This window comes from Arachis ipaensis, chromosome B02 (assembly GCF_000816755.2).
Source record: "Arachis ipaensis cultivar K30076 chromosome B02, Araip1.1, whole genome shotgun sequence".
In the NCBI taxonomy this organism is placed as follows: domain Eukaryota; kingdom Viridiplantae; phylum Streptophyta; class Magnoliopsida; order Fabales; family Fabaceae; genus Arachis; species Arachis ipaensis.
The window spans coordinates 101,333,228-101,343,171 of NC_029786.2; the positions used below are offsets into that span (position 1 = coordinate 101,333,228).

General features: G+C 36.8%; 1 protein-coding gene and 1 long non-coding RNA gene across 2 annotated transcripts; both read left to right on the top strand.

Annotated features, from left to right (window-relative positions):
• On the top strand, positions 10-2,081 carry LOC110269063. Its single transcript, XR_002358032.1, has 2 exons — positions 10-89; positions 2,025-2,081. It is a non-coding gene; the product is annotated as an uncharacterized LOC110269063 (long non-coding RNA).
• Positions 4,484-7,466, top strand: LOC107626015 (receptor-like serine/threonine-protein kinase At2g45590). The gene is made up of 3 exons (XM_016328776.2): positions 4,484-6,026; positions 6,175-6,499; positions 6,778-7,466. Exons 1-3 carry the CDS (start codon positions 4,729-4,731, stop codon positions 7,255-7,257), a joined length of 2,103 nt encoding a protein of 700 aa, XP_016184262.1. The 5' UTR covers positions 4,484-4,728; the 3' UTR covers positions 7,258-7,466.

Consider the following 9,944-nt stretch of genomic DNA (forward strand, 5'->3'; position numbering starts at 1 on the left):
CATCTCCACATCTCCAAGCTCGCCTTCTCTGTGTTCGCTGGTGTCGATTCCTTTGTTGTCGCCGTTGCTCGCCTTCCTCCTCGCCGCCGGTAAGCCTCGCCTCTTCTGTTCGCAATTTCGCCTTCCTCCTCTGCTTGCTGGTTTATTGTTTGCTGGAATGAATTTATTTGTTATTTCTGATTTTCTGTTCATGATTTTCTGATTTATTTGTTTGCTGGATTCATGATTTTCATTTATTTTGATTTTCTGAGGTTATTTTGATTTATTTGTTATTTGTTGTTTCTGATTTATTTGTTATTTATTCATGATTTTGTTGCTGATGCTAATTGCTATTGTTTGCTGAGGACCTGAGGTTATTGTTTGCTTGTTGAAGTTGAGGAAGAGAAGGGATCAGTGTTTGAGATGCTATTTTGTTAAATTTTTTGCAGCCATGAAGTACCTGTGGTGGTTTTGTTAAATTTCTTGAAATAATTTTATTGATGATTAATTATGTTTTTTTTAAATATTTGAAATTATATATTTAATTTTTAATAATTTTATTTTATATTTAATTAAACCGGTTGAATCTCGATTGAACCCCGGTCGAACTATTAAACCAATAAATTAATTATTCCACCGGTTCGGTTCGATTCTCGATTCTGAAAACCTTGTAGAAGAGTATGGTACCACAAAAAAAAAAAAAGGGGTATCATCTACCAATTGCAAATGAGATAATTAAATTCTTTCTTTTCTATCAATTTGTGAAGCGAATCTCCACCTTAATAATTACTTCCAATATAACTCCTTTTTCAAATAAATATATAAAAATGCATGACTACTAAATTAATTCTAATCATTTTATTGAAGTTTTTCATACTCTAAATTTAAATATTCATCGTTTAGAATTTCTTTCTATTTCTTTTGTTTAATATATTAAATTTATTCACATTTAATCATGATGGCAATTAACATAATTTCACTTTCATATAAAACTAATCATAATAATATCTTTATTAAAGATTAAACTTCTACTCAAGTTTTGAATATGTGATACTACATCTAATAAAAACTAAAAACTCAAGCCAAAACCAAATAGAAGAAAACATTACTTTAAAAGGATACACCCACCATGGTCTATTCTAATTTCTAAACACAACCTCTTAAACGTTAGTTGCATTTCTTTTTTTTTTTTTTAAATAAAATAAATGTAAACATCAACCTTATTATAATCGGTTGGAATACATAAATTGGGACAACCTGACTTTTAAGAGAGAGAGAGAGAGAGAGAAAAGGGTGGGTCTCACTCCATTTACATCATGGATAGACTTATTTCATCTTTCATGTGTATAATAATTATAATTTTAAATTCTAACTGTATTAATTAATTAATTCGGTCAAATAAAATTTTATTTGCAAGTTTTTAATTTTACATTGACCCATGTTACTTATGACAATGCCATTTAATTTTTTATTTTACGAGCCTGAAAATAGGCCATGAGGAGTGAGGACACAACATCTGCACTCATCATAACTCACAAAACCACTAGCCTGTTTAATTCTGGTCACATCACCACATACACAATTTATTAGCCTCAACGTAAAAAAAGTTAAAGAATTCACACTTGTGTTCATACTATGAAATAATAAACAATATATTTATAATCTTTTAAAATAATAATATGTTCAAATATCGCATAATAAATATTTTAATAACTTTATATGTTACTTATCCTAATTTTTAGTACTACCATCTATTAATTTCTAAATATATTTGTCTCTTATTGAATTTACATATATTGTATTCATAATAAATACCAATTACACTAAGAAATGTTAAAAATTATTCAATAATAAATAAATTAAAATGACATATTTAAATTTATATTGACCCATCATTATTATAAAAATATTATATACATACTAAAAATTAATTATCAAATTTATTATTATGTATATATATGTGTATTTATTTAATTTATTTTAATATATATTTAATTTAGAGAGCTAATTTAACATAATTGATATTTTTTTGTTTTGTGGGTCAGTAAAGCGCCAGGTATCGATGGCTACAATATGAATTTCATAAAGAAATACTGGGGTGAGATTGGCCAAGAGTTTACTGCAGCTGTTTTGAGTTTTTTCAAAGTGCGAAGCTACCAACAGATGCTAACGTAACATGGGTGGCGTTAGCTCCAAAATTTATGGGAGCTAAGAAAATTAAAGACTTAAGGCCAATTAGTATGGTTGGTTGTGTCTATAAGGTGATATCCAAAGTTTTAGTGAGAATAATGCGGTCAGTAATGCCAGGTTTAGTGGGAGAGACGCAGTCTGCGTTTATCAAGGGTCGCAAAATACATGATGGTGCTCCCATTGCTTGTGAGACGGTCCAATGGTTGAAGTTGCGTAAGAAGCAGGCGGCAATTATCAAACTAGACTTTTAGAAAGCTTACGACAGAGTGAGATGGAGCTTTGTGGATGAGGTGCTCCAAAAAATGGGTTTTGGTCTTAGATGAAGGGCATGGGTGAAGGAATGTGTGACCACAGCATCTATGTTGGTGTTGATTAATGGATCACCAACCAAGCCATTCAGGATGGAGAGAGGTTTGAGACAAGGAGATCCGCTGTCTCCTTTTCTGTTCGTTCTGGTTGTCGACGTCTTGCACAGGATGGTGGGTGAGGCAGTCAGGAATGGGCGCATCTCTCCACTGTTGGTGGGTAGGGACAACATAGAATTGTTGTATCTCCAATTTGCGGATGACACAATTTTATTTTGCCCACAGGATACAGAAATAATACTGAATTATAAGAGGCTTTTGCGTTGTTTCAACGAATATGTGTGGTTTGTTGGGATGCGCCGAAACTACTTTACCTGTCAGGTATTTAGGAATCTCGTTAGGCGCAAACCCCCCGGTTGGTAAAGACATGGAAACCGATCATAGACAAGGTGGAAGATAAGCTCAGTTTGTGGAAAGATAAGTCCCTCAACAAAGCTGGTACTCATAAAATTTGTCCTAAATAGTCTGCCGATTTACTACTTAAGCTTGTACAAAATGCCAAAAGCGGTTGCAGAAAAGATAATCAGGCTACAGAGAAAGTTTTTGTGGAGTAAAGAAGATGAAAAAAACGGTATACCACTTGTGAAATGGGAGATGGTGCAAGCTCCGAAAAAGTTAGGCGGTTTGGGGGTGGGGGATGCGTTAATCAGAAATACGGCGCTTCTGTTCAAGTGGTGGTGGTGGTTTTTGAAGGAAGACTGTCCGCTGTGGAATAAGGTTGTCTGTTCTTGTAATCTCTTGAACCCTTCTGTAATGTTGTCAAAACAGCCATTAAATACCTTTAAGAGGTGGCTCGTGGAAAGATATTTGTCAGCTTAATATTAAAGAGCCACATGGGAGAGATATGATGATCAGTGGTTTGGCTATGGAGGTGGAAAATGGCAGACGTATTCGTTTCTGAGAGGATGATTGGCTACAAGGTGGTCCGTTGAAAGATAGTTTTTCGAGACTCTTCTCTGTTTCAAATCAACAAGGATCTATGGTAGGGGATTGTAGGTTCTGGGATGGAATAGAATGGGTGTGGAACTTTCAGTAGAGGAGAGAGTTATACTAATGGGAACTTGAGTTGCTCAATCAACTCCATGACCGATTGCGAGTAGTAAGAATGTCGACTAGTAGAGAGGATACAATTGTATAGAAATTTGATAAAATATGTATCTATTCTACTAATTCTTTTGTGCAGGTGCTGCAGAAAGAGACTCTCCCAGAAGACATCTCAAGCTACAGCTTCACTAGTGCCATTTGGAGGGGATTGGTTCCTCCAAGAGTAGAGCTTTTTGCGTGGTTTGTCCTAATAGGCAGGATCAACACTAAAGAGAGACTGAGTAGGCTAGGAATCATACGACATAGCGATAAGATTTGTGTTTTGTGTAAAAAAGAAATAGAATTTGTGCACCATTTATTTCTTGACTGTGAATTTACTTGGCAGGTATGGTGCGCTTGGTTGACGGGTGCAGACAGAGTTTGGGCTATTCCGAGGACTGTCAAGAACTGTTTGAGAGTTTGATGGAAGTGCCTGGTGGTAGTTCTAAGAGAAAGAAGTGGCAGATAAGATTCTTTGCGGTTATCTGAAACATTTGGTTAGAATAGAACAGCAGAATCTTCCAGAAATTGGAGACAAGTGTTGATGGAATCAAGAATAAGTCGTTTTTGAGTTATAAGGAATGGTGTGGCGTTGATCCGTTTGGTTGTTGATGATAATGTCGGAGATGACAACGGATTCCACCTCATAGTTATGTATCTTTATTTTGGTTTCTCTGTTGTTATCTTGTTCATGTTTGCTCCACTTTAATGTGTTGAGTTCACTTTCTTAAAAAAAAAAAGTATATAAGTGTTTGAAATTTTCACTAAAATATTATTATTCTTTTTTTTTTTTTCCCTTTATGTTGGAATAGGGAAACTTTGAAAGCTCGATCCTATTATAGGAAAAAAAACAAAAAAGCAACAAGCACTCTACACTAATAGTCTAATAGACTTGAATGTGTAAATATATAAATAATTTTGATTGAGTTATCTAATTATTTCCAGATTGGTTGGCCCCAAAAAGAACGCAAACAACTAGGCTCATGATATCATAAAAGTTGCACTTACCCTCTCTCACTTTCATTTCATCACTCACACTCTCACACTCTCACACTCTCAACTCTTTTACACACATGAATGGTTAACGCATCTCTCCGCCTATTTTACCAAAATGCCCTCCCGTCCACCACCACTGCCACAACAACAACAACCACTCTCCACGGCGGCGCCACCCCTCCAACACAACCACCACCACCACAACCAAAGAATCATTCTCATCGGATCCCTCTCCCTCACCATCCTCCTCCTCCTCTCTCTCCTCTTCACCCTCCTCACCTTCCTCTACCGGAAACTCTCCCTCCACCGCACCACCCCCTTTCCCCACCACCACCACCACCACAACAACCACCGCCGCTACTCCTACACGCTCCTCCGCCGCGCGACAAACTCCTTCTCCCCGTCCACCAAACTCGGCCACGGCGGCTTCGGCTCCGTCCACAGAGCCACCCTCCCTTCCGGCGAAACCGTGGCACTGAAGCTCATGGACTCGCCGGGCTCCCTCCAAGGCGAACGCGAGTTCCACAACGAACTCTCTCTCTGTTCGAATCTCAACTCACCTTTCATTCTCTCTCTCTTGGGTTTCTCTTCCGACAGAAGAAACCGCAAACTCATACTCGTCTATGAGCTAATGAAGAATCGAAGCCTCCAAGACGCGCTTTTGGATCGCAAGTGTCCCGAGCTTATGAACTGGAAAACCCGATTCGACGTTGTAGTTTCGGTGGCCAAAGGGTTGGAGTACTTACACCATTGTTGTGACCCTCCGGTGATTCACGGTGACATCAAGCCGAGTAATATTTTGCTGGATTCTGAGTTTAGGGCTAAAATTGGGGATTTTGGGCTTGCCAGGGTGAAGGAGGAGGTTGGGGTTGTGGTGGTGGAGGAGGAAGTTCACGGTGGTGATTGTGGTGGGGGCGGCGGTGGTGATGAAGAGTGCGATCGTGGTTCGGTGGTGGAGAGTGTGGCGACTGGGACTACTGCTGGATTTGATTTGGAGAGGTCGCCGGAGAGTTTTGCGGCGGGGAGGGTTTTGGATTCAGATGCGTCTCCGGCGGCGGCGGGGACTTCGCCGGAGGTGGGGTTGGAGAAAGGTAGCGTCTTGTCGGATGGGTTGTTTGATGGGGTGAGTGTGGAGAGTGGGAATCAGAGGAGGAAGGGTGGCGGTAATGGCGGTGGTTCCGGCAGGGATTGGTGGTGGAAACAGGACAATGGTGGAGGGTCAGAGTCAGGGAGGGTTAAGGATTATGTTATGGAATGGATTGGTAGTGAGATAAAGAAAGAAAGGCCCAAGAATGAATGGGTTGCTTCTCCAAGTAGCACAGGTTGTGATGCAGAGAATAATGGTGGTGTTGAAGGATTGGATTCGGAGGCCAAAAACAAGAATAAGAACAAGAAGAAAAAGCAGAGAAAGAGGTTCGATCCTATAATGCACAACTACTTCAATTTTTACTAATGTATTGGATTTTATCTGTATCTATATCTGAATCAAATATTGCTATCTTAAACTTTTAAGTTTGATTGTATTCAATGCTTGTATTGTATTCCTATTTGTGCAAAATAGGTTGGATTGGTGGGCTTCATTGGATGAGGAGAAGGTGAAGAATCAGCCGCAGCAGAAGAAGGAGAAGAATCGGAAGCCGAGGGAGTGGTGGAAGGAGGAGTTCTGTGAGGAGCTGGCGAAGAAGAGCAAGAAGAAGAAGAGGAGCCTTGATAACAATGGTGGTGAAGCTTGGTGGCAGAACAAAGATGAGGACTTGGTGGTGGTTCAGGATCAGAAGAGGAAGAGGAAAAACAAGACCAGCAGAGGGAGCATTGATTGGTGGCTTGATGGTTTGAGTGGTGAACTAATCCGAAACAACAATGGCAGAAGGAATAGCCAAGATTGGGTGAGTTCCGTGACAGTGCACAAATACTTCAATTTTTTACTCAAATATGCGACTGCCATAATTATGTATAGTACCGGGTTGTATTTTAGAGTTTAGTTTTGATGCACTAACATTGATCATGTAATCATGTCTATTCTTTTAGATAACCATTCACGCCATGAATGTGAAAGGTAGTTATTTTTACTGACGTATCGTTATGTTATTAGATGCCCACTTAAAGTGCACCGAAATTAAATTCTTCGTACTTAATACTTAGTATTTGTATTTGTGCAACATAGGTGAGTGGTGACATACCGAAGAGTGGTGGAATCAGCAGCACTCCAAGCATGAGGGGGACTGTGTGTTATATTGCTCCTGAATATGGTGGTGGTGGCCAATTATCTGAGAAATGTGATGTATATAGTTTTGGTGTTCTTCTTTTGGTTTTGGTTGCTGGGAGGAGACCCCTTCAAGTGACAGCATCGCCGATCTCGGAATTCGAGAGGGCTAATTTGATTTCATGGGCTAGGCAACTTGCTCACAATGGCAGGCTATTGGATCTTGTTGACACTAACATTCTTTCATTGGACAAGGAACAAGCTTTGCTCTGCATCACAATTGCCTTGTTGTGCCTCCAGAGATCGCCTGCGAAGAGGCCGTCCATGAAGGAGATTGTGGGGATGCTCTCCGGCGAGGCTGACACGCCTCACTTGCCATTCGAGTTCTCGCCGTCGCCGCCCTCAAATTTTCTCTTCAAGTCCAGGAAGAAGGCTCGGTGAGTTCTATTAAGAGAGTGTATTGTTCATTAACTTGTAAGAGTGTATTTGTTGTAGGTCCAATTCTAATTTTATTCATCATTTGTAGAAACTAATGTTAAACAAAACAAAACAAAACAAAAAAGAGAAAAATAGTGATAAATCAAGTATTTCCCTTATAGGACTGTTTCTTCTTACCATGTTCTTCCTTTTTAATCTTAATTAACTTTTTGAGTTCATGATTTCAATCACATATTAGGGTTGTTTTTGGCAGCTAAATATAGAAATAGAGACAATGGATACATAAACAGTTGTGTCTCTATTTGTTTCCATTGTTTTCAATTTTTAACTGGACACAAAATTAGACAAATTTGTGGCACTTGGTCTAAATGGGAACACTAATTTTTACTTTGAAGCAATTTGGCACTTTTTAAAGCATATATGAATATGTATATGCCAAGTGCCTTCTTCTGACTCTAAATATTAAGAATTTCGTGATCATATTCTTCTTCTTTTTTTTAGTTGGTCTAATTTGTTAAAGTTATGTACAGACTATGCCATTGTTTTTGTAATTAGCATAAGTTTCAGTTGAGAGGGGGAACAAATGTTGGCCCCATTATTCCCTTTTTATAAGTGATTATGATGTTACTTTGTGCTAAGTGGAGAGTGCACTGTCTCTCTGATAACGAGATGAGAATCATAAAATCATTTTATCGTTAGTGGACCTATGACATGCATGCTTTGGCATTTTAGCTTTAAGCCCCTTGGAACAAATAAAAAAGAATTGATTTTTAAATAGGAAGGATTATAGAAACTTGACCCATTCTCAATGTTTCGAGTTATGGAGTTAATGTCTTGGGAGAGAAGAAACTCATGTCGGAATAGAATATGCTACAAATTTTCAAGTTGGATTAGTTGGACTATTAGTAATAAAGTTTTGATATAAATGATAAAGACGAAAAAAGAAAAAGGAAGGTTAATGCTAACGACGCTATTAAATTTTATCGTGTATTATATTTATAATAAGTTCATTTATATTTAGATTTCTCTTGATGATCTTTTTCAAAGTTTTCTTAGATTTTTTTTCTATTTCTAACCATCACTTTATGTTTCATTTGATTTGGTCTATTCTTCTAACTAGATATTTGTTCACATGTACACCTAAAATGAGATCTCACCGTTTCTAATCAGGCATTAGAAAGGGGAAAAAAATAAATAAAAACAATATCAAATGAATGGTTAAAAAAGAATTCATTAACTAGAACCATATAGAATACAATAAATTCTATTTCTGAATTAAAAACACAATGAATTAAAAATAGCTGGCTCTATATAAGGAAACAGATTACACCCCTTTTTAAATATTCAACATCTATAAACAATGTCACATTAGAGACCAATTTCTTGTTCTTGTATAAAATTTAAGGAAGTTTTGCATGTGATACTAGTTTATTCTATTTCTGAATTTGGCTGTCCTCACTTCCTCACTCTGTCACTGTCTCATATCATGTGATTTAAGGCCTCAGATAGATATCTATCTGTAAGATAGGAAACTTCAAACTTCCAATTATTATTTTTCTAGTATTATTTTCAAAAATAATTAGTGGGTTGTGAATTCTATATGCTTGTATTGTATAGTGGCTGACCCTAACCATTGCTAGATTATTTTATTTCTGTCTCTCTCCTCTATTGATCTCTTGGTTGATTTTGTTCTTCTAAAGGGGATCTCAAGTCTTGTTTTCCTATATATTTGTATATTTCTTTTGATCATAATAAGATTCCTTTAAAAAAAATTGGTTGTGGACTCTGTTTAGTCATAACTCTTTTTATTCTTCGTATGAATTTAGCTAATAACTGTTCTCCAAATATTGAATATAAAAAAGTTTATTGAAAACACAAAAAATTAATATTTTAATGCTTTACGTTTATTATTTTTTAAAATATCCATTTTAAGTAACCTTGTTAAGTACCGTTAACAATTTCGTAAATATAGTTATTTTGTTTCAGTATTATTACTAGCTATTAAAGCTGATCTAACTTTCAATTTTTTATAGACAATTCTTTACCATGAAACAGATGATGATTATGCACAGAAATAGTTGCAATTCTATCTATGTCTGTCATCTCGCGTGGGCCAATGGTGCCTTAAAATCGAGAGTTAGGTGCATCATGTTTATTATTAGCTCTAACTGATAATGTTTCACCGGTGCTATGCTGTACAAAAAAAATTAATTATAAAATTAACTGTGGTTTTTTAATTTGATTATGGAAGTAAAAGTGGTGTTAAATTCGAACATGGGGAATACAGGTGCTTTACAGCCATGTGGTATAAATGGAACAACTCGGAGGGTTCGAGTTGCGTTGTATATTCTATTTCATGAAAAAATTGATAACAACAAACAACTCGGAGGGTCCGTTTTCTAGTTTCGGAAATTCATATTTGCTCAACCACAAGTCGGACCATGCGATTTCTTAAGCAAAATTTTAAAATCAAACAACTCGCATGGTCCGATTTATGTACTTTGAATTTTTTCAAATTTTTAACACAAATCGAACCCTCCGATTTGTGTACTCTAAATTTTTTTCACTTTTTTAAACACAAATCGGAGGGTCCGATTTGTGTACTCCCACAATTTTAAAAAACACCAAAAATTACCATATTAAAATATATCACTTATTTTACTCCCACATCAAAATTTTTTAGCCATTAA

Excerpts from the sequence above, each read along its gene's own strand:
- LOC107626015 (XM_016328776.2), top strand. The coding sequence starts at position 4,729 with ATGCCCTCCCGTCCACCACCACTGCCACAACAACAACAACCACTCTCC. Across the intron at positions 6,027-6,174 it reads AAGAAAAAGCAGAGAAAGAG|GTTGGATTGGTGGGCTTCAT; the intron begins GTTCGATCCTAT and ends TGTGCAAAATAG. Across the intron at positions 6,500-6,777 it reads GAAGGAATAGCCAAGATTGG|GTGAGTGGTGACATACCGAA; the intron begins GTGAGTTCCGTG and ends TGTGCAACATAG.